General features: G+C 36.5%; 1 protein-coding gene across 1 annotated transcript in view; it reads left to right on the plus strand.

Moving 5' to 3' along the window:
* The window catches only part of LOC106944621 (mannosyl-oligosaccharide 1,2-alpha-mannosidase IA), a 210,333-nt gene that overhangs the window by 82,123 nt on the left and 102,896 nt on the right, over nucleotides 1-25,314 (plus strand). Inside the window, exon 2 of the mRNA XM_015027715.1 lies at nucleotides 2,333-2,429. Coding sequence (XP_014883201.1) covers nucleotides 2,333-2,429 — 97 coding nt within the window. The remainder of the gene's footprint in view (nucleotides 1-2,332; nucleotides 2,430-25,314) is intronic.

Raw genomic sequence — 25,314 nt, forward strand, 5'->3', positions numbered from 1 at the left:
AAATCATTTTATAGTCTTGTCTTACTTTGGTGTGGCCATTGTGTAAGGACATCCTGTTTTTGACCTTGCTGACGACCCCTACTTAGTTTCATGTCTCTGTTTTCTGAAACAATGCAGATCACAAACAATTTAACATAATCTGTATTCAGTGTTTCATATTTGAGTCTAGTTTTGACAAATCCATGTATTGTGTGCGTGGATAGCAGTTTGTCGACTCTAATGCGTGAAAGGAGTGATTTATTTTATTTTTCATATAAATGGAATAAAGCTTCCATAAACTGCATTTTAAAACATCTCAGATCATTACAGGGTTATCCAGTTTCACTTTGATCAGTCTAATGGTGCTATCAGACTGAAAAAAAGCACCTGCTGTGTTGCACTCAGAAGACTTGTATTGCATGCACTGCGCACCAACAGTTTGCCCTCTACCAAATGAAGCCTGTGGCATGGTCAGAGTTGAAATTTGTTGAACTTGGACCGCTGTGCACTTTGATGCTTGCTCACAGCCAGTAGACACAGAATATCTATCAAACTGCTCCCCACCGAGTAGAAAGTAGCCAGTCAATGTGGAAACTGATCTTTTTCATAAGCCAAACACTGCTCTTTGAATCATTCATCACGTTTTCTTTTTTTTTTTTCTTTTTCTTTCGTTCCATCTTTCCCCATCTGTATGGCTCACATGTAGGGGTAGTTCTGCTGTTGGCTTTATTTGTGGAAAACAAATGCATAATCATAACGAATAGCAATTCAACTTTGTCAATAAAATATTTATTTGCTTAATATTTTTGAACAATGTCTCTTTTTTGCTGTATTCTGCTGTGCCTGGAAACCCAGACACAGGTTTAGCCATTAACTCCTGCAGAGAGCCCGGTGCATGCCGTGTTTGAAAGCTGGAGAAGTATTTTTTAATTCTAACTAGAGGTGATCAAATGTTGTGCATATTGATTAAAAAGGTTGCCGAGGGGTATTTTGGTTTGTTTAGGGACAATTTAGAGTTGATTTGTTCAAATGGAAATCGGAGCAATTTATGCATTTTACATTAATTGTAGCATTTCTACGAAAAATGGAAATAGATTGGTACGGAAACGAGTGAAACATTAGCAACACATTCAGGTGAAATAGATTTAAAATAATTAAGGTTAAATCTGTATAGAAGAAGGATTTATGTGATCCATCCTCTATTGTCAAAGTTTAAACTCGTCCTTATTGTTTTGTGTTTGTTTCTTTGAGTCTATTGCTTTGATCTGTCTCATGTCACCACACACTAAAGATTATTTTAGAGATTTTTTGGACTTTCACACAAGAGCTGATATCCATGCATTAAGTTTTACTAGACACATTCCCTTCCCATAACCCAAAGTAAGAGCATAGTTCTGTGATATATGAACAAACACAGCATTTCATTGGGAATCTTGATGCAGTGCAGAAATATATTTTGTTTTGCAGAATGTCTGAATTCTTACTGAAGCTGTTTTTTTGGGTTTTTTTATATTGTTTGCTTCTGTTACCGTGTGAAAAATATAATCATGACTGCACAGCTTTGGTTTGTCTGAATCTCAGCTAAAATTAAAATTAAGTTTAGAAAGTTTTAAAAATGTAAATTAAAACCCTCTGACATCAAACAGAAGCTAGAAAACTTCTATTTTATTATCTCAAAGCTTGGATCATAATGATTATTTTAAAACTAAATAAAAAAAAAATGTTGGAGGGTAGTTCATTGGAAAATATACGGAGTTACACCGCATTTATTCAGTTTGCTCATAGAAATTAGATAAACTGTGTGAACTTGCTAGAAAAGGAGGGAAAAAAGCATCGAAGAAGCTAAAGAAAATATGTAAATGTATCTTACTGAGATGTAGCAGGTGATTGATCTACTACTAGACTGCGTTTGGCTCCCAACACATTATCCAGAAAGTTTATAAGTAAGAAAATGTGTTTATCAGCTTCAGCATGCAGATTTATTTTGCGGATAAAAAAATGACTTTTTACTTTCCGTCAGTTGAGAAAGTTTTGGTGCACTGCAAAACAAATCCACGTAACGGTTTCCGTTTCCAATGATTTTCATCTTGAGAAAAATGTTTTCTTTTCCATCCACTGGCACCAGTCAATCTTTAATTTAGAGCAGCTGCTGCAGGGAAAATGTCAGTCACATTGTTTAGCACTGTTGTTTATGTGTTATAATTGTGTGTTTGTCCTTTATCCAGCCCTGATCAATACCCATCATTCTCTTTGCCTCGAGCGATCCCAATTTAATTACCACTGTAGCTTCGAGGAGCCATGCTTTGCCTCTGCTTTGTCCACTGACCAATGTGTCCTCGGTCCTGTTTTGCAGATGATGAAGTTTGCCTGGGACAACTACAAGCGATACGCCTGGGGCAAAAATGAGCTGCGACCTCTGACCAAAAACGGCCACCTCGGCAACATGTTTGGTGAGTTTCTACAACTCGGCTGGTGGTGCAAAATCCGATAATGGTCATTCTGTGTGTTTTGTACAAAGGTGTTGCAACCTTTTTATTCCTTGGTAAGTTTCATTCACAAATTAGAACAAAGACCTGAACTACAGAGAGAGATATTGTCATCAGAAAAGGGGTGCATCTCAAGAAAGTAGAACATCATCAAAAAGTTTATTTAATTAATTTCATTCAAAATGTCAAACTTCCATTTTATATAGAGTAGACAAAATGATTTATTTCAAGTTTTTAATTTTTGTGATTATGGCTCGTATCTCATTGAAACTCAAAATCCAACTTCTCAAAATGTAAATATTCCAACACACCCTTTAAAAATGCCTTAAATACAAAACGTAACATTTTGACCATGCTATTGCTTACATAATCATGGGGAAGACTGCTGACCTCACGAAAGGTCATTTCTAAAGAAGGCGGTTGGTAACAAGGTGCTACATCCAGCCATGTTAATGGAAAGTTGAGTGGAAGGAAAAAGCCAATATTGTCAAGCAAAGATCTTTCTAAAAATGTGGGGATGTTTGACTGTGTTTGGATCGCTTTGAGAGAGTCTGTTTGTCTCCATGTCACCCTGCATTAATGCAGTAATTATAGCAAAAGAAGCCCAAGCAAGTATGCAGTGTGCATACTGTTTCCATTATGGACATAATTTTCAGTAATTGAATATTTCTGTGATTAAATAGTCAATATTTTTTTTGTTGGTGTAGAATAATAATTTTATGACAAACAAAATTTTGGGCTTTTATAATTCATAACCAACTCAAGAGAAGTAAATGCTTAGCATGTCCTTTTTTGTGTAATAAACTATATGGTATGAGTTTTGCTTTTTGGATCACTGTGAAAAAGACAATTAGATATTTTAACTAGGATGCACATATAAATGGAAGTGACAAAGTTTTAAAGACAGAATTGGGATACAAAACTGCCCCTTTTCCATTGGCGTACAGCAAATTCCTCATAAACTTTTAAGCTGACTAATTATTGGTGCCAACAATTCAAGCTTTTCTTTGTGCTGCATTTGAACCAAGACAGAAATAGCAAAGCAATATAGATTGTTTCCCTCCCCAGCATGCCTGTTTTTTTTTTTTTTTGCAGTCAGTATCTTCTGAAGGATATATCTGTGACCTAAATGATTTATAAAGTTAGACTCTTGAATATGAAATGCAACAAGTTTCAGATGTTTGCATCGTATTGTGCTCTTGGCACCATGCCGTTCTCAGCTTTCACCCACCATGGAAAGTTTCACACAATGCCAGGGGAACGAGCCACCAGCCTCTAATTGGAGCAAGATCCAGAGGGATCCTCAGGTCCTCTTCAGCGGAGCATATCAAGCTCTTCTCACTGCTGTGCTTGAGGGAAATCCCACAATGCGGGCCTTAATAAAAGGCGGATCAGCTCTTAATAAGACTGGATCCGTGGTGTCTTCCATACCTGAGGTCCCACTCCCTCTTATCTGTAGGGATTCAGTATTATTGAAGATGATGATGACACAAGCTTTTTGTTTTCTTTTTTTTTTACAAAAAAAAAGCTGTTTCCTTTGGTGCTGCAGCTCCTGTGAGACTGTGAATCAGAAGTCTGTTTAAAGCAAAGCTGTTAAATCATATGAGGCATTACATTTCAAAGCAACATATCCAGAATTACTTTCTGATGTAAAATAACAGAAATAATTTCACCACCAAGTTAGGCAGACATTTGGAAGCACCTGTTTGAAGTAAATTCTTTCTGAAACTACCTGGGGGTGTAATGCACTGAGGGGGCTAGTAAATTAAGTTTTGAACTTTTAATTGTAGTTATATAGAGCATTTCTGGTTTTACTTTAATGTTATTATTGCAGAGAAATATGCACTTTCTTAAGATGCAAAGGAATAATTATTGCGACAGCCTCGCTCTCTTCCTACCAAAGCTGTATCGGAGCAAAACCAGGGACGGTGCTAAAACCAGTTCTAACACATTCCTATGCTTTGATCTAAACCACTGGTGTCAAACTCCAGTCCGCAAAGGCTGATGTGCTGCAACCTTTAGATGTGTCTCTGCTGCTGCTGCTCAGCGAATCAAATAATTAGGTCATTAGCAGGACTCTGCGAAACTTCCCTGCATGGCGGGGAGGTCAGGCAGTCATTTGATTCGGGACTTCTGGACCATGGAAACATGTACAAGTTGCAGCATGACAGCTCTCATGGGCTGAGGTTTGACACGCCTGAGTTATACCATCAGTCAAACTGAATGGAGAGCATCTCTGAACAGCAGTTTCAATATTATAAGAGATTCTCAAATGCATTTCAACTTGGTCTTGGACTGGGCCATTCTGACACATGAATATGCAGTTGAGTTTACACACCACAGCCCTGGCAGATGTAGCTTTAAAGTAATATTTTAACTGTATAAACATATTTAATTGTGTTTAATTTTAATGTTTTGGAGTGACCCTGAGAGCTGACTTGGGTCTGTGGAAATGGTAAGTTTCCCTTTTCCCTGTTGAAGCAAAGGCTCCTCACACCATGAGGCTGCCACCACCAAGCTTTTACAGAACAGAGTATGTGTTCAGGGTCATGTTAGGTGTTGGTTTTCTTTCACATTGGCAGTTTTGTTTGTTGTCTGTGGAGAGGAAGTGAGCCTACAGGAATGTTATTTTTGTGATGTTTATCAGCTATTTTAGAATCATTCACTTCCAAAATGGGGATTTATCTGTCCAACACTAGTGTTTGATGCAATTATAATTTAATCCAGATGTCTGATAAGCTTTTAGTTTTGTTTTTTTTTCTTTTTTTTTTTTTTCTTGCATGTTCAGAATATTTTACAGACTTTTTGCCAGTAAAACCTTCAGGGTGAAAGAAGCTGCTGGTTTTCAAAGAGTTCTTAGGTTTGGATCAATCTCAGTATGAGACATCAAGGTTTCATCTAATTACCCAGCATGTGATGTAATGCATCATTAGGGAGGAATAACAGCCAAGGACACTGAAGGCTAATAGACTGTGCTGTTGTCGATACTAAAATTTGAAGGGTGATGGAAATGATGATGGATTCAGTTACACTGATTTGTTTGCATTAAAGCTGCGTTGAGACATGACAAACTCCTGGGTTGCTAAAAGAAGACTGAAGCATGCTCTGAGGAGTGAACCAGGACACCAGCTTTTTAAAAATGTTTCTGAGGACATAACGCTGGGAACATTCACAGTTTAGCTGGCCCTTAAAGATTAGTCACAAACAACTTGTGTTTTTTTTTTTCTGGTTTGATCCTTTAAAGTCGGATTTATACTTCACACCAGCAGTTAACAGCACTCTCACTGAATTTAAGCTTTGATTTAAAGCTCTGTGCCAGGTTTTAACTGCTGATAATCATAGCTACAACACTACATGGAGGTATTGTGCAGCAACGCTGCAATGCGCTTTCGATGTAATTGTGTTTACGTGCTTTAATTTACTTTGGGGTGTAGAGTTCTGACCTGTTGTGCAGAACGGCTAACGTGGTGCGAGTTCCTGTAACATTTTAAGTTGTAGAACAAACGCTTTAATAGATAAAGGGTAAATGTCATTCAGTCGTTCAGGCCAGTGGATGTTGCCAAGGAGGAGCATACTTGTAAGATGCAGGGTTCTCTTGGAAACTCTGACATCAGCTCTGTAACAAAATTATCTTTTTTGTCTTGTTTTTGACTAGAATCTTAATTTACGATCCGAGTCACTGAGATTTAGATGAGCTTCAAATAATGAAATTCAAGGATGTCTTCCTAGGTCGTTAGTTTGTTACTTGAACCTACAGCTGAAAATTAGCTGTCATTCTGTTGTTTTGCTCAACAGGGAAGGACATTTTTCAATACGCAACATTAATGCTTATTCCATCACTGCTTAGCATACTGTCTGTGCTATGCTTTTTATTATTAAACTTTTTGGATTGCGGCACATTTCATAATTTGGTTATGATTCAACAGATTATGATGAAAATTATCTAGCTTTTTCATTGTTTTTGAGCTCTAGACCTCGTTGCATCAGAGATTCAAAACAGGTTCTGATTTATATGCCAAACAAATGGCTTCCACTTCTAATTTTTTATTTTATGAAGATAACAAATTGAGGTATAAAGGACACATTGAGGCAGGATAATCTAGTTCACATCTCAACATAACTGATTTTGGGACAGAACTGATCAAACTACCACAGTCAGCGAAATATCCCCACATCTAGGTACCACAGTATCAGCCTGTCGTGAGCAATCATGTATAGCAGGAGAGATAACAGGAAATTATATGCAAACAAGGTTTTACTTACATTTTAAAAGAAACCAAATTTTGGGGGGTAAATATTTCTAGCTGATTTTATCATCTTGTAGTAGCATTTAACATCTTCAACAACTTTTTACATCTCAATACTTCCTTTAACTTCACTGTAAACCTCAGACAGATACTCAAAAAAGCTCATTTGAGTTTTCCTTCAAAAGTTGCAACTTCCACCCTCACAAGCTTTGTTTGCAGCTGGCTCATGCTGCGGCCAGCAGTTCAGTGATCAGATAAACTTGCCTTTATCGATCAGGATAGATTAGGCTAAAAAAAAATCTGCAGCTCTAATTTTCTAATATCACGACACAGATACCAGATGATGAAAATGAGTGTCGCTGCTAAAATGGATGGCAACCTTGGCATTACTGAGGTATTAATTTATCTTCAGGAGAAATTTTCATCAGAATTAATATTAGTAGGGATGACCTGTCTCAGCCATCTTTTTTTTTTGTACTGCAAAGATTAGAAAGAAATATTGTAACAGTTTCTTTTTAATTATACATCATAGTCTGCCTGTTTTTATGCCTTTCTTTCATTACAATTTGCTGCATGCGTTGACATTAAGGTTTTAAGAGATAATTGTTACCTTTTAGATTATTTTCTGACCTTGCTGTTTATAATCCACACTTCTAAAGGAATTTCTGCTGTTAGGGTGAAAGGTTTCTCATAATTACCAAAAAAATTTAAATAAAAATCTTTAGCTCCAAGCAGCTAAATTGCCATTTTTATCAGTGCAGCTCAGCTAAGCAGTTAAGTAGCACTCTTCAGTTCTGATCCTATTGATATGCAAAAAAGAAATGTTAAAAAAAAGATGGCTTAAAATGGGCTTTTCATCATCGGAAAAACTTTTAAGAAATGTCTCATTCTCAATAGGCTCAAAATATGCAGGGAGGGAAACGACTACTTTCATCAGAATTTGGTTAATCCCACAAGAAAAATATCTTCCTGGCGTGTTAGCAGCTGGCATCATTTACCCTTCCCTTGCTTTGTTGCAGTGTATTATCTGAGGACCTAGGGGAACAGTGAAAGGGCATCTTTCTAGTGAGTAAATGTCACATTGGGAGAGGCGGTGCAGGAACCCAGGTATGAAATTGAAAGCTGTGTTCTTTAATTTAATCCCGAGAGCAGACAGAGATGCAGTGAGATTGAATCTAATCTACAGACACTATAATCGTCAGAAGCTTGTCATTGTGCTGGAAGTCACCAGAACATTTCTGCAGCATGACACTCATAAAAAGCACAACCCCTCGACCACAGAGACATTTTACTCCTTAATACCTGCCTGTCACAGTTTCTCCTGCTATAATCTGTCTTTCAGTCTTTCTTCCTTTCTGCCCTGCATTCCTTTCTATTTTTAACATAATATCTCCCTTCTTGCCTTTGTCACGACTCTTGTGGCTGAAAGGGACTTTCTCTTAATTCTTCTTCCTTAAACCTTTTTTACTTGTGGAGTTTTTTGCTATTTCGCTTATGATTTATTAAGAACTGTTTTTAATAAGGTAATTAAGTAGCTTGGAAGTCTTTTGTAATTATGACTTCCTGAGAGATTGTGTGGGAGTGAAAGATTCATTAGGTTAAGAAAATGCACTCTTCCGTTTGTATGAGCGACTTATTTATTCCTAATCATTATAGTGTTGTGGTTTACAGTTAAAAATGTCTGCATAAAGAGATCTTATATGAAAGGACTGGTGCTGCTGAAACAGGATATTTACCGAAACTGTACAAAAATGAACTTTTACTGTCTGACAATGAGTCAGACTGTGTCTTTGCCTGTTTTATGTTTGTTAGAATTACAAAAATACATTTTAAAGTGAAGGAGATTTTTTTTTTTCCCTTGACTTTTGTGAACGTTTACCAAATTGATCACTAACAATTAGCTAAATTCAAGATGTCTTGGGTTTGTAAGTTTCTGGCAGAATATAAAATGAAGACGCACCTGTGAATATTTTAAGTGAACCCCAAACACTCATTGTGTGGTGATATGGGGAAATGAAGAAATCAGCCCAAATGTCAAGAAGAGAATCACAAACCTCAACCTTTCCAGCTGCCTGCACTTGTCATGTTCATTTGATCAGCCGTCATGCCATTACAGATTACAAGTTGATGCATCTTGGTTCAAAAATAAGTTTGTTATTCCCAGAAGGAAAGCAAAGGATCTTGTGATGATGCTCACTGAAACTGGTAAGTGTGTGTCATTATGCAGTTGCATGGATCTTGTTCTGACAGGAACTGAAAAGCCACTCTGAGGAAGATGTGAAAAAGCAACATTAAAAGCCAGATAATAATTTGCAAACATGAAGACCTTCATTTTAGACAAAAGTTAATTGAGCTGATGAAACAAAGTGAAATTGTTTAGCTATGTTTACCATCATATTTGTAGCAAAAAGGAGGATCGTTTCAAATTAGAGAACAATATTCCAATTTCCAACTGTGAAACATGGGGGAGACAGTATCATGTTGTGGGAGTTTATGAAAGGACCGCTACAAAACTTGTGAAATTTAAAAAGATAAAAAAAAAGTCTCATTCTGGAATTTAACAAATTGAAATTATTTATACTGACTTAAAAAATTGAAACATTCTGATATTTTGTTAACAAGTGATTCAAAAAATAAGTTGCTGTCTTTTAATACAATGTATATAAATTTGTGGTAGGCCTGCAGTATTTGCTGTTCCCTTTTGATCCCATTAGATTATTTTATATTATGTCAGTTTAATATCAAATCTCCTGGAGTGTTATGACAGAACAGGGATCAGGATCTCGCTTAGTCTGACTCGTGACATTTACTTTGTCTCCCGCTTCAGAAATAATTTTGATCAAATATAGCATTCCCTCAGTATCACAGAGGAACAGCTGCTGCAGACAGGGAACAGAAACCGGAACATGTTTATATTATTTGGCAGAATAAAAGGGTTTGGAGCTCAGTTTAATTTATTAATGACTTGCTGGCCTTTCAATTCAAAAAGCCGAACTGTTCTCTGTGTGTGTATGCATGTATGTGTGTGTATGTATTTATGTGTGTGTGTATATATATATATATATGTCATTATAAACAGAAACATCAGATGTGATTTACCTGAACTAACACAAAAAAAATAGTTTTAAATCAAGGACTAAAACTCTGAAGAAAGAATGAGAGAGACACAATCCAAGTTTCTTGAGGCCCAAGATGAAGTTTCTATAATCTGCTTAGCCAATTTTATGTGCTGGTGGTATTAGCTTGTTTATTATCAAGTCCAAATTAGGCACGACGTTTGACTTGTGAATTTTAGAGGCCTTCATGTTTTCATCTGCTGACAAGTTTTCTAGAAATGTTGATGTTATTTCCAGCAGGTCTTTGCTGAAAGTATCACAGTGTTTAATTGATCTAAAGACCATCGAGAGGCTCTGGAGTCGTGAGGAAGATGCGAGGGCAGGTCCAACAATGCAGACAAAATGGATCAATCTTGAGTCACCCTGGGTTTCCTCATGAGCTCAGCAGCACCACTGACTGTTCGCCCCCATGTCATGGCACAGTGATGTGATGTAGTGATGCAGGAACTCAGACCTAGTATTGAGTACTGTTGATAATCATTCTTTTTTACAACTCCTTTAATGGATATGTTAATATTCAAAGTTCCTGAGGTTTTTATTCATTGTAAGCCATAATCTTCGGAAATAAAAAAAGAAAAAAAAAAAAAAAAAAAAAAGGGACTCTACATCACCTCTAGTTAAACAGAGTTTTACTTTCTGAATTAATTAACTTTTTAATGATATTCTAATGCACTTAGAAATGCACTTGACAATAGATCTGACAGATGTTCTGTGGGATTTTAAAAAGTAAATGCCTCCATATTTTCAATTAGTTTTAATTAAGTTACATCTTAAATTTGTACAGTCATGAATTGCTGCTTTTATTCAATTTTTTTAAATTATTTTTTTAATTTTTACTTAATATAAAATCCCTTATTTATTCTTATGTATTGTAGCTCCGGTTGAGGAATTCAAAGAATACAGTATGACAATGTAAAGCATTTGAATAGTCGTGTTGCTGAAAATGTGCTATGCAAAAGAAATTGCTTTGCTTTGTGACAAAACAGGATTCATGTGAGCCTGGAAAAAAAAAATCAACAAAACATTCTACTCCTAAATCTTTTTTTTTTTTTTTTTTTTTTCTCAGGAAATGGCATAAAATGATTATTCGGTGCTGGCTGTTACAGTTTTTCTTTAAAATGTCTTTCATATTTAGAACAGACGGGCGCAAGGGTCCTGCTTTTTGATATCAATCTTAATGTAAAACTCTTATATACAGTTAACAGAAAATAATTTCAAACATAGAAAAATATAACTGTCATATGAACTATTTTCGTTTCCCACGTTTTTGAAAATGCATTTCCAAGCTGGAAATTGTTAATGACGGCAACTTGAAGTTTAAAATGATGGCGTTTGTAGGAGATTAGGACTGAAATGTTTAATCTTATCATCACTATTTTCAGTTTCGACTTATACTTTACACTGTTTTAGCATAAATACCTCCTGTAAATATTGGTTTCATAAGTTTTATATTTCTTTTTAATCAATTTGAAAAACTTTCTTGCTGAATTTGTTTTGCAATTATGTTTGTAGAACAAAAAATATATGTAATTTTATGCTTTACAAAACCAGATTTTCTATATAATTTTATGATTTTTGTATGCTGACATACTAAATCTCAAACCAGATGTCATGACTAGTTCTTTAATCTCGAGTCATTTCTCAGATGACAACTATTAGTAAAAATATGATGAAGTAGTTGTACATGTGCTTGAGTACAATTTTTGGGTACTCTACCGCCGTCTGATCTGGATCAAAACTCGGCCTGGAGCATCAGCCATAATGCCGTATTTTCTTTGCTCTGCAGGCTATTGAGAAGATTTAAATCCCATGAGTTCTCTTGACTGTATTAAAAAGTATCTGAACGTAATGCAGAGTCATTTTGGGACATCTGTCCACAGCTTGAAATCCAAAGCCCTGAGAGTAAGGAAATTTAAATATTTGGCCCCCAGAGATTTTCTGACCCACTTTTGCTGAGGAGGACATCCACTCCAGCGCCAATGGCTCTATATATTTTCCACTTATCTTAAAGCCTGGCATCACAGAACCGTTAGCAGTGAATTAAATTAGGATGTTAAACAGGAAAAGGGGCTTCATCCTGAAGAGCTAATGCATAGTAAGAGAAAAGACGATGCTGATTTTGACCCTTAGACATCAATCCATGCACACTAATGGAGACATGCAAAGCAGAGAAAAAAACATTACTTGGTGTTCACCTTTTTGGTTTCATCTTTCTGAATCCCTAAAAACGTTTCCCTCACATTAAAAAAGAGATCCACGAATCAGACTGACGCAGATTTTCTTTGTCTGACCTACCAATTCCAATTTTCACTTTTCTAAATTTAAGGAGTTAAATAAATAGAACAAAAGGCTCATAGGAGTTTTGAATCCAATTGAGAATGAAGAAATGACTTCCTGTTGTTTAAAATCATGTCCTCAACCTTTCCCAAATCTTTTTTTTATGAAATAGAAACAAGTGCTTTAATATACATGCTACATACTAAAATTATGTTTTAGTATTTGACCTGAAAACCTCTCATCAGAGGTGGCTAGACAAAATGATCTAATCCTAATCTCTGTGTGAATGATCAATGCCATTTGGCTCAGTGGTAGAACAGAAGCTGTAGTCCTCAACGCATTTGTTTCTTCTTCAGTACCCCGTCCTGGGCCATTTTCTGCATTTCTTCTCCTTCTTTCTCCACCCTTCTTCCTGTCAAGCTTCTGTTCAATAAAAACTACGAGTGCCTTGAAAAACCTTTTAAAAATCACAAAGTAGTTGTCATAACTTTAAGCACATGTATTCAAATTCTCAGTTTCCGCATGTCGGGAGTAAAAATGCACTCCAGTAATTTTTAAACCAAAACTGTGCCAGTCGTGTAGTAGTTAAGATGCAGAGTCATGCATTTTTAAAATGAAAAAAAATATTAATGTGGGTTTAGCCCAAGAGTCTTAAGACTTTCATTTCCAGACAACTGGAAACAAATTAAGCCAGATTGCTTATTTATGTTATTAATCTTTTATGACTATGTGCCTTATAAACACGGCTGCCTTCTCTGATCTGGAAACAAAGCTGATGGTGAAGAGACGGCTCTTGGACAGACTCCAGAAGATTTTTTTTTTTCTTTTCTCCTCTGCCTTTTGTTACCAGCCTGGGAATTGGTTCGAGAACGATCCCTCAAGTAAACCCAGCCTGTCAGTCTAATGTCCTTGAAACCTTAGAGATGTTTTACATTTTACTTTGGTTTCAGTAAAGAGATGGGAAGGACATAACTGGGCTCGTCTGCTAACCTCCTTTGAGATTTAGGCTTAAGGTCACAGAAGTGCTCTGAACTCCTCACACATTTCACAAGTTCAGTTTGCAAGTCCATGTCTGGTAAAATACGTTTAAAGGTTGTGAGGTATTGTTAAGGTGTTGGTTGAGAAAATGAATAGTTATTTCATTGCACCATATGTTTATCCAATTCCATCAGGAAGATTAGTGATTAGGTGTTGTTGGCTCTAAAGATATAACAGATTTATTTCTGCTATACAAAACAATTATATGAAACCTGCTGAATGTGCCAGAAGTTTCATCTGCTGTCAATCTGTACTTTTTTTTTTTTTTTAGGCTGTAATTGCTTCACACCATGCCAAAACGGCACTCTCCACAATTAAACCATAATCTCACTCTGAAAAATTTAGAAAACATTGAAGTTTGGTGTATTAAAACAAAGGTGTTTTTCTACAAAAAATCAGTTCCTCAGTTATTGCTATGCCGTCTGTCAATGCTCATTACCAACATTCTTTTGCCAATTAGATGCTGTACACTCGTGTTATTTCAAGAGGAGCAAACAGACAAGTGGATGTTTGATCATTCATCCTTGCACAATTTTTTCTTTCGTTCATTCGGAGTCCGCGTTACTCTCTTATGCTCTCTTTTGTTCAGCTCACCTCACAGGTTTTCGGAGAAATTGTCACAAGAAAAGGTTGAGATTTTGTGTGATGATCCGTTTCTGCACTGATGTAGCCACATGTTGAGGATCATTATCCTGGTCAAACTCCCAGCGATGATACAGTTCATTGTTTTTAAGCAGAGGATAAAATCTACTCATTTATCTAAGACACTTTGATGCTTTCCACACAATTCACCATTGTTTCATGCCAAACCCAGCTTGGGTTTTTGCTCCTGAAAAGTTTTATTATATTCCCACCTGACGATGGCGCACAGTTAAAGTCCCAGTAGCCTTTCATTTTTATTTATCGTTTTATTATTATTATTTGTGGCATGCCTCCTAAACAATCAGTTTGTACTTGAACCTGAGATGACAACGTTCTCCAACACTGAACATTAGAGATTTACTTGGGTTTGCATAGTTATTTATTTATTTTTTTTGCTAATATTTTGGTATAAATTAGCTTTCCAGATTTCAGATTAAAAAAAAGAAACTCTAAGCACTAATCTAAGATGTCTAAATATTTAGATTCCAAAAACTCCTTTTATCTGTTTCCGAAAGCATCCTTATTAGAGTTCTCATATAATACTGACACTTTTTGCTTTTGCTCTGGAGTAAGACGCCAACCAATCACACAGACTAAGTGGAGGATTAGAGAGATGCCCCCCTCACCTCCTGTGAAAAGCATCATTACTCCTGTGGCTGCTTATGTGGGTCACTAACTGAAGAGCTCACCACGTTAAATGCGGATCCAACAGCTGCTTAGGACACTACTTGTGATTGTTCTGAAAAAAAGAGGGAACATCACATTACGTGTAACGGCCGCCCCTCCCTCCCCCGGGAGATTTTTCATCAACAATAGACGTCCTATGGCTGTTAAGGGGATTGGCCACATGCTGTTATGCACAATTGCTACACAGCTCTTTTCTCCCTCTGCTACAAATGGCACAGTGAAGACCTTTTTTTCATGCATGGAGAAATGGTTTTCTATTATGTTGGCTTGACATTATAATTATTTAATCTTTTTTTTCTGTAAAACTTCGTTCCATCGCCCTGCTTCACCTCCTATTTTTGACCTCCCCGCACCTTCCCATGAGGTGCAATTAAAGAGCATAAGGTCATTGAGTTTTGCCCAGAGTAGTTCTGGCTTGCAGATTGAGCCGTTTCCGCTGACACGGGCTGAACCCCTCGCCTTTTCTTTCATGGCTCGGCCAGGGACCATTTAAAACCAGCACCGTTTATTACGGAATCCCAAAAGCTCTTTAAGTGATGTAAAGAGCTGCCATGGTAGAGAACAGAGGGGTTGGAAAGAGGTGGTTTGAAAACTCGATTTAGCTTGAATCGATGACCCAAATGATGAAGCTCTGGCTATTTATTATTCAGTCTTCTCTGGCTGCAGGTGCTGCAAAAGGTGATATAAATATTTTATAGAGCAGCTGGAGATCTTCTGGGTCTATGGAACCCCTCAGAGAAAAGGACTTTCACAAATTTCCAATGTCTTACATCATCACTAATCAACAGAATGAGATACAATGAAAGAGGGAGGACGTCTAAGGTGGCTTAGTCACAGAACACAGCATTGCATAAGGAGGTCGACCAACTCAGACATGCATACATGGATGTGTATATTTATAGCATATATATATAACTGCTTTAATGGATGTGTAAGCCTTAACCTTTCGGCCCCCTTCATATATAAACTCCTCCCGTTTTTGTTATCAAAGGAACACTTTTATGAAAAGCACTCAGCTGGCCACTGCTACCATGGGCGATTACCTACTTTCCTCCACCCACACATTAGGCGAAGCAGACAGGTTTCCCCTCCCTTGCAATTACCTCCCACTGAGTCTCCTGCCCGGTCATGAAGGGGGCATTGTGAAGGTGAGCTGGTTTGGGGGGAGGGGAGATTCATTAGTGTTCTTTCAAATGTCCTCTCAAATGGTGCCTGTCACCACCTGTCGCATTACAATCACCTGCTGTGAAGATTGTAAAAATTCACCCACTTTCCTCTTCTACCCCATCCGGTGGCCTCCATCAAGATGCAATTATCCGTCTTTTAAAACAACTAGCATTAAATGCATACCAAGATCTGGGACTCTTCCCCCAGTTCATCACAGAAATTCTTTCTTCTGATTTTTTTTCTTTAGTTTTTTTTTTTTTTTTTCCCTGAAAAAAAGTAACATTTTATTTATATATATTTTTTCGAAGATATGTCATCAATTTCAGTCTATTCTCATATTCGGTCTAAGATTGTGAGGCAGGTTAATTCTTATAGTATTCATTATTTTGTTAACAAAACATTTTTTTTGCTGTGTGCAGTCTACAAACATTGCTTTGTTGATTAAGCCCTCATTCTATTGGTGCTAAATAAAACATTGCATTCTACAATCACTGCTTCTATCGTGCAACCAGAGGTACTTATGATCATATATAGTATTGAGTTTTCTGTAAAGATTCAGACTCTAAGCGTGTAGATAATTCCTGTTTTGCAGTATAACAGGGTGGAACGACCACACCTGCCATGCTATAAAATGTAAGAGCTGTGTAAAATGCTTTAAGTCTCAGTTCACTGCCGTGTGCGTTCTGTAATAATACTCCCAATACCGTTTTATTAAACTGTAAAGAAGTGTATTATTGATTCTTAAACATTTCACAGAGATTCTTGGTAAATAACATTTTTCTCTGGACATGGGGAAGCTGTAGATTTGACAAGTGTCAATAATAGTAACAGGATCCAACAGCAGCAGCACCTCAATTTTTCCCAGATAAAGCTTTTTTTTTTATTGCATCTTGCCTTTGCTATTATTAGTTTTGCAGTTTAAGTTCAGCCTTGGTCTGCATTCTAGCAGGAATCCTTTATGACATTTCCAAACCCCCAAAGTCAGACAATGACATTTAAAAAATAAGCTATGGAGGCAGTGGTTTTTACTTGGAGAAATTCCACTTTCTCACAAAGGGGAGAGTGATATTACTTGACACTCAGGAGCAATCATACATTTTTAAAACTGGAGTAAGGTGTGGATTTAGTCCCTTTATTTTACATTTAATGGAATTGTAGGTTAACTAGATATTTAAATTTTCACCGTGTGTGTGTGTGTGTGTGTGTGTGTGTGTGTGTGTGTGTGTGTGTATATATATATATATATATATATATATATATATATATAATTATTATTTTTTTTTGACAGATGGCTGTAGTTGTATTTTTCCTGAGAAAATAAGTTTCAAATGTAGCTAATTTTCTTTCTTTCTCTGACTTACCTTTGACAGAGTCTGGAATCTCTTTTTTTTGTAAAAAAAATAAATAAAATAAATAAATAGTTTTACATATAGGGTTGAAGAAACGTTTTTTCCTGTTCAACTACAGCACTTTTTTGCTTGTTCTGCTTAATACTTATCTGACACATTAGGTTGTAACAAAATGTTAGTCAAGCTTTATATTTAGTAAAACAAATAAAAAGTATGACTAACATTCCTTTGTAAACATATTGTGCATGATCCTTCTTTCATTGGTCATTGGTTCATTCAGAGTCTGCTGGTGGCTCAATGTATTTTGTGATGTTGATGAGCAAAGGTATGTTTATCAAGTCCCTTCCACTATGTTTTGACGACATTTTGTCTCTAGAACACTTTATTCCCTAGCTGACTCAAACTGCTCTTCTTTTTCAGAGAAGAGACGTACAGTTAGTCTTCTAATTGAAAAGCAATGGAAAGCCTGATTTCAAATTATTTATATTTCAGAAGGTCATATTGACAGGTTTTATTTAAATGTGATGATACAGGTCCTATAAAACTGTATGCTGTAAATAATTTGGAAACAAAGCTTTTTCAGTAAACATCATTGGGAGAGAAATGTCCTTGAACTCAGTTAAACGTGTGACAACTGTGACTATATTCTGAACCATTTGCATAAATCAAATTTTTTTTACAGCATTCACCCTGTGCTGTGGGAAATAAGCTACTGTGTTGGCTAATTGTTCTGCATATACAATGTTTTGGCTATGTTTGCCTCAGTGTCTGTGTTAATTCCTGAATTAATGGTTAAAGATCACAGGACACCAAGAGTGGAATCAGCACTTCTATCCAACAGCTTGTCCCAATGTCATAAATTCATGACGATAGAAATATCATAAAGGGTTAAGTCTAGGTTAATGCCTCCGCTGAAGAATGCAAAGCTAGAAGATCTAGGAAAAGAAGAAAAGCAGCTTAGATACCAAAGAAAAGAATAAAGAATGAACTCAAACTCAAATTTTCTTTTCTCCCATTTCTTCATTGCTCACTATCCCATCCATTAGTGTGGTTTGCTCTCCTCACCTGTTTTGCAAGTTACAAAATTAGCATTTCTTATTATTACCGTTTATTTCAGTTCTTCTGTTTTTGGACATGAAAAAATAACTCTTGAGCATAAATCGAACCTGTTTTGAACAGATTATAGTCAAGATGATGAAAACATGTATGACGAAGCAAGAGGATTATAAGAGATTGTCCTCTACGCAACTGTAAGGATCTGCTCGCAAACTGATGAATTCAAGGATGAGGCCAAATTTTCGGCATCACAATGAAGCTTCCAAGTTATAATGATTACTTATTCTTAGTGTTTGCTTGTAGGATCTTTACACTCTGTGTTTATATATAACTGATGACGTAAATCAAGAGTCTCTCATGGAGGCGACTACAACTTCAGACATGCTGTTTGGGTTGAAGTAATCAGGTTTCGACTATTTTAATCGCAAGCCCTCTCTGCCAAGCCTTTAAGCTTGTGTCGGCATTAGTTGTTTTTCTTCATTCACTTATTTTGGTTGCTATAAATACACATTGCTTTTAATAACTTCGGCTCATCGCATCATGTCTCGACCTGAATTTTTCATAAAGTCACAGAATAAATCCTCTCTGTGTACCTGCTCACCAGTGCACTTTGTTTCCATTTATCATTGGGGACTCAGTCGGTCATGAATCCTCAGAGATTATTGTGTTTATGTCTATGCTTGCAGAAACTTATGCGATAATCCTGTGTGTGTTATATAAATGCAGGGCTGCTTATATTTACTGACATTTGACTCATGGTTTCCTCTCAGCACTGTTATCTCAGTGCCTCACAAAAGGCAGACTGGGGCTACTGTCCCCAACTACTGGTTGTCAGCTCCAGAGAAATCAGGACATTTCAACCTCTGCAGCCCATATTGTTAAAGATAACAAAAACAGTCATAGTTTTACTCCCTATTTTTATTTTTTTTTTTACCTTTGTGAGTCTGTATTTTTTTTTTTACATCAGCAATATAACTGCATGTAGTGCCAGCTATCTAAATAGTAATGGTACATTGTAAGTTTACGGTTTTGTGCCCTTGTGCACAAAAATGTTCCAATAAATATCACTGTAAAGAGTTTCTTAAAAAAAAAAATACACACTCTTTACCTTCAGCTTTACCATTCATAGAAAATGTTCATCCATTGTCTAAAATACTTATCTTTGCACGGATGTGGGGGTGCTGGTGCTTTTCTCCAGTGGTCACTGGGCAAGAGGCAGGTTACGGCCTGGAAAGATTGACAGTTTATTGCAGGGCAATGCAGAGATGCACAGGGAAAACAACTCGCATATTTAGAGACCAATTAACCGTACAGTTATGTTTTTGTACTTTGGGAGGAATCTAGAGTACCTGGAGAAAACCCACAGATAAACAAGGACTACATAAAAACTACACGCAGAATGACACCAGGTTGAAATTCAAACCTAGGACCTTCTTGCTGCAATGCAACAGTGCAACCCAGCAAATATATATATATTTTTTTGAAATTAGCTCTTAAAATGTTTAAACTTGATTTAAATTATTATATCATATATGCGAGATGCAGTTTGCTTAGTAATGGGCTGGGAGTATCAAAGCCTCAAAGTGTCAACATTGATTGTCTTTCATTTTAATTTTTTATATGTAGTTTGAGGTTTCAAAGTTATACCTTTAACCATGCTTCAATAAAGTATGATATAGAAATACAATTAACTTATCTTAACTAGTCAAATATTTGTTGTGTTTTTACCTTTAAAAGACCAGATTTTTTTTGTTACGAACATAATTTAGACATTAAAAAGATATTAAAAGCGTAAATAACTTTTCATATAATGTGCGTAAAACATTAACACCTGGGAATGTTAAGGATTGGCTATAACATTGCCTGGGTGTAATCTGAAACACAGAATAAGTCCCACTTCACCATACACCTCCCATGTAAGGACTCCTAAACACATGCAGGTTGTTTTAAACCAGCATAATATTAATAAATATATTAATACAATTAAGATACAGTTACAATTAATATATGTTTATGAATTATAGCAGTGAATGGGGCCTTTATTAATCTTGGTTTATACAAAGCCAGGAGAACAACAAGACATTATGTTTGAGTAAAAATGCTGAAAATATCAGACAGTCAAATTAGAACCTAAATGTCATTGATGGGACAAAATCTAATTTGTAGTCAAAGTCATTCCCAAAAACACATTAAAGCCAATGAATGCACTATACTGTATAAGGGTTAAGATTAAAATCTGCAAGTGAATGAAGTAGTAAAATTTTCAGCATGACTCAAAAAATAGATAATAGTGAATACACAATACCTGAGTGCTACTGTTGGTAACCTGAACAACAATCTTTAGTGAAGACTTTAATGAAAAATCTGCATGTCAAAGCTTTACAAAACCAGAGATATGAAATAGGCCACAGATCTGTGATCAATGCATCCCTAAGTCTAGTGACAGACTTTCCTTTTGTTAGAGACACCAGAAAACCCAGAGTGCCTGAAAGGTCCTCCAACGCTTTTGTCAGACTTCACAATTTCTGAGCAGCACTGCACTGGTGGTGTTGGAGCTTGTAAGTAGTTGAAAGATGGCAACAGCCTGTGGCAAAGTGGAAACAGCAGTAGATAGAAAGGGGTAGAAGATAACCTTTTTCTAGTTAAGCTGGATAAGAATTTCCTTTCTAATTCAATTTTAAAAAATACTGATGTTTCCACCACAGCTAAAATCTTTTTTCTATGTTATTATTAATTCTCCATGCCAATGACTTTTGCTTCGATGCTCAAAGCATACCAATGCATTTGAGCATCCACTATAGATGCACTCTGCAAACTCGCATGTCAGTGTGGTTCCGGGTTCTTGCTCTGCCTTTAAATGGCCGCAGCACTGCACAAATGAAGTGCAGCCACTACTCTTTTACGATGGCTGATTTAATTTCTCCATCTGACGGGTGCTCTTTGTCAACCAGTTATTTCACCTCTGCTAAATTGGTTGGGCTGCATCTATTTCCGTGTGAAGCTACTGAGCTGGAAAGATGCATTCAGATCAACTAGAGTATACTTTTCTAGATGGGAAGAATTTGCATGTTGTGAAAGTGCAAAAATGATCATATTACTAGAAGAGAGGTTTTATATTTAAACCTTTTTTAAATAATTGCAAGGCCTCAGATCTCAGTTTAATTATAAATTTGTTTTTTTTAACAGTTTGCTCTCTGTATACTTGTACACTGGATGACATTGAAGCTAGCTGAATGTGATGTGTTCAGCATCTTTATCAGCTGCCTAATCTCAGTCTCTAGATGTCATCTGTAATCAGGTTTTGTAGGTTGACAGAGCATCAGATGTATGATTCCTCCTCTCTCACTCTGTTGATCAGTCCAAAAAAGGGTTTTTTTTTTTTTTTTTTTTTTTTTTTGGAAAAGTCGGAGGAGAGGGGTTTGATACTGCACTGAATGCAGTATGTAATCTCATCTGAGCGGCTGTCATATCAGACAGGGCTGTTGCGCTGACACGCCACGCTCTCCCAGAGTTGCAAATTAAATCGCTACAATTAGAGTGGCGTGTGTGCGCGCACGCGTGCGTGTGCATGCAGTTTGAAGACTGGAGCCTCGCTAATCATGTCTGGACAGTGAGCATTTTGTGTTAGTTTGTGATTTGATTAATCCATGTGAGAGTGTGCTGATTGGCTACTTAGAATTTAACACCTTTAGAGTTTAGAAATAATCCTTCTGAAAGCCATTTGTACCAGATTTTAGCCCAATTCCAAACACTAAAATCAACATTAAGCATGTGTGCTGCTCTGTTTAATGTTCAAAAGGAAGGCAGGAGTTGGGGAAGCTGCAGATTCACATAAATTGTAAACATAGTAGCCAATTAAGCTCTGTTGTTACCTTCCTTTTTAGTGCTACATATATCCCTCAGAAATGAAAATAACCAAAATAAATTCTACCTAAAAAGAATGTGACTGTCTAAAGGTCCAATGCTGCCAATTGTCCTTGTTAAGCTGCAATGTTTTGCTCCAAGATGTTCATGCTGCTTTAAAAAAAAAGTTTTAACCTTAGGCCAAAGTTTTTCTGAACTGAAACTCCACTATGACTAAAATAGACGTTTTCATCGTGCCGGGGATGATTTCAAACCATCTTTGGGGGAGATTTCATAACCGCTTTAAATTTAAGGATTGGAATTGTTTCTATGTATCTACTCAGTCTACTAAGACTAAATGTGCCTTTTCAGTGACTCCAACAAATGATAATTACTCCCAAGAAGTTGTTGTAATATTCAAGTTTCTTTTTGGGGTCATAATCTGTCATATTTCACAAGAGTTGACTTACAGAAGGACGAATCACAAACAGAGGAATAGGGTGTAATACATAAAGTACCAATTGCAGTTTTCTACCTGATCACTGATCTTTAACAATCCTGACATGTAGATTTTGATTTCGGTCAATACCAATTGTTTCTCGGCTGAAAAGTTGCTACGTATAGCGGCAACGTTGCTGGATTGTCAACAATGACCATGCACATGCAGATTTTACCTGCCGTGTTAATCAGCCCTTTTTTAAATAGCAGTGCAAAACAAGATGATGGCTGAATTTCATGCTTTTTGTGGAGGTAGAGAAGAACTGTGTATAAGATCGGTTTCACATGCAAGTATCAGCTGATCACTAATCTCCCTAAGTTAAGGAAATTGGGTTGATTTATCAGTGCACCCTTAATATAAAACCATTTGAAAACAGCACACTTGTATATTGGACTTTGTGCTAGATTCAGCATTTTTATGTTTTATCGGTTTAAAGATTAAGTTCTTACTGCTAAACTTTATCTGAGAAATATGGCTCTGTTGTCTCTTGCTCTGCAGGCCTCATAATTGATCAACTTTACTTTGGCTCTGGTTTTAATCTCCCTTTATGCATCAATTTTTGTGTCCTTTCTACTGTCTTGCCAAGAAACTGCTCTGGCAGGGACAGAGCGCCAGCTGATACATGCTCCTCTGCAGGGCACTTTGACGGGGCGATTATCATAATGGTGAAAATGGAGACACATTGAAGGGAAGTTAGGAAGCCTGTGTACCCTGAAAGGGGGTGAGATTGTGATTATATGCCTGAATTTCTGTCCATGTGGTTCCTTCCTGGTAGTAATTCATACAGAGAGCCTAACAAGGTTTGTAGTTGCTGTAATATACTAAACAGATGCTAAGAAGATTATTTGTATGCAGGTTTCTTGTAACCATGGTAGCATAGCACTTAGAAATGTATTAGCAGAATATGGAAGGACTCTGCTTACGTTTCTGAACGCACTGCACTGATTGTGCTGCTCATCACTGAAGGTGATGTTTGTTCAATGATTAAGGCATCACTCAGTATTTTTACTGGCAATGGCGTCAAGCAAAACATATTAAAGGTGGTTAAAATGTAACGTTGATTTGTGATTGAACATTTAACGATTTACAGCATAGCAACTCTTCCAGTGGATAAAATCTTATATAGTCAAAAGCATCTGAAATTGAAACTAGAATACTAATGAGATTCTGGGTTTCTGAGTTCACAGCATGTTGCATGTCAGCAGTCATGCAGCTTTTGTCTGCTGTGTTTTTACCATTTCAGTGAGAGCTGTTAGTTTTTGAACCTCCTACATATCTTCATCTTCTGCTGCACCCTCACGGACAGTGGTGGTACATCAGTGTCTCAAACAATACACACAGCTCCTCACATGGCTTGAAGCTGCTGGCTCTGCTTTCCTTTGCTTTATAAATTAAACAATGTTATTCAGTAAACAGAGCTCTTCAAACAGCTCTGTCTCAGTGGTTGTCACCTACTCTTCGAGGCACCTTTTAAATATGCATCTTTTTTCTGTTTAAAGGAAAATCAACACAAGACCCCAAACGTGTTTGTTTTGCTTCGAAGCTATCCGGTTTTAATGCCCTCTGGAGGTGCACACTTTAGTTCCTCTTGAGGCTAAAATTTGTTGAGCATAAAATGCGAGTTATGGGTTGTTTGTCCAGTCTGAAGAGATCAAATAGTATGGTGTACAGAAGGCATCAAATTGTGTATTTATAGAGAAGATTTTGTTGCAAAAAGTGTGTGTGGCATATACAGCATTGTTCCTGGAAGTATCTCAAATTCTTTACAGTGTTAATCAGATTTCTTTATTAGACTCAAGTGTATGCTCAATTTATAGTGTCATTACTGAGCAAGAGTTGCTTTGCAAGTTAAATATTTTAATCCTATTTTTCAGCTGGTGCCAAATGATTTATGAATTACATATTTCTATTTGTTTTAGTTGCTTTTGCAGTGGCTCCTGCTTAACTTTAGTGAACTCTTGTTTTTAGAACATTTGATGAGGCTTTTAAAACTGTTGGCAGCAAATTGCTGCAGTTTGTGAGGTGGAACGTATTAAAGTGATATAACAATTGTTGATGTTTCTCTGCCACATTTTAGAGGTGTGATAGGTCTCTTGGTTCAGCCAGAACTGTGATCATGGATGATGATTTTACTTTAAAACTGTTGGCAAGCAATTGTGACTATGTTCTTTGAATAGATTGCATTATTCTCTTTAGCTCCAGAAACATCCTTACCTGACTCTCAGGAGCAGGGAATGTGTATTTGACCACCTTTTAATTGAAAGGCATAAAATCTGTGGGATTTGCTAATTGTAACTTTCCAAATTTTAAGAGGGTGTTTTTTTTTGTTTTTTTTTTTTTTTTTCTGTGGAAAGGCATTCTTCTAAGTACATATTAACTTCAAAGATTCTGGGCTGCATTGACGACTATTGCCAATTAAAAGATGCTTCCTTGATCATTCAATGTCAGCTTTGACTATGTCATTCCAAGTTGTTTATAACAATCTTCTGTTGTGTTTTTGTATTTACATTTCATACTGCATCCTCGTGTTTGGAAACCTGGTTTGAGTCCAGGAAGCTGTGGCTCTGTGTGTTTCTGGTTGCTTACCTTTGGAGAGTTTCCAAAGATAAGTAACCATCTTTGGAAACTATCCAAATTATAGAGACCCAAAGCTTTTGGGTCTCTTTAATCAGACGCTGTTTTATCAGACTGCTTGCAAATAATACCCCTTAAAACTCAGCTGAAAATAAAGGTCGGGAAATCAAGGTTGAACAATTGGTGAAAAAAACAGTTCACTCATTTACCAACTTCATTTACTGAACCTTGATAGATAGACCGTTTCTCACCTATATTTAATTATTTTCTACACATTTTAAGCTGAAGTAAATAAAAAATGAATCAAATATGGTGAAACCAAAACCTTGAAGATCTTCTTAGTTTGAAGTTAAT

Source organism: Poecilia latipinna, unplaced genomic scaffold, assembly GCF_001443285.1.
Source record: "Poecilia latipinna isolate Pla-1442-1.1 unplaced genomic scaffold, P_latipinna-1.0 Scaffold105, whole genome shotgun sequence".
NCBI lineage: Eukaryota > Metazoa > Chordata > Actinopteri > Cyprinodontiformes > Poeciliidae > Poecilia > Poecilia latipinna.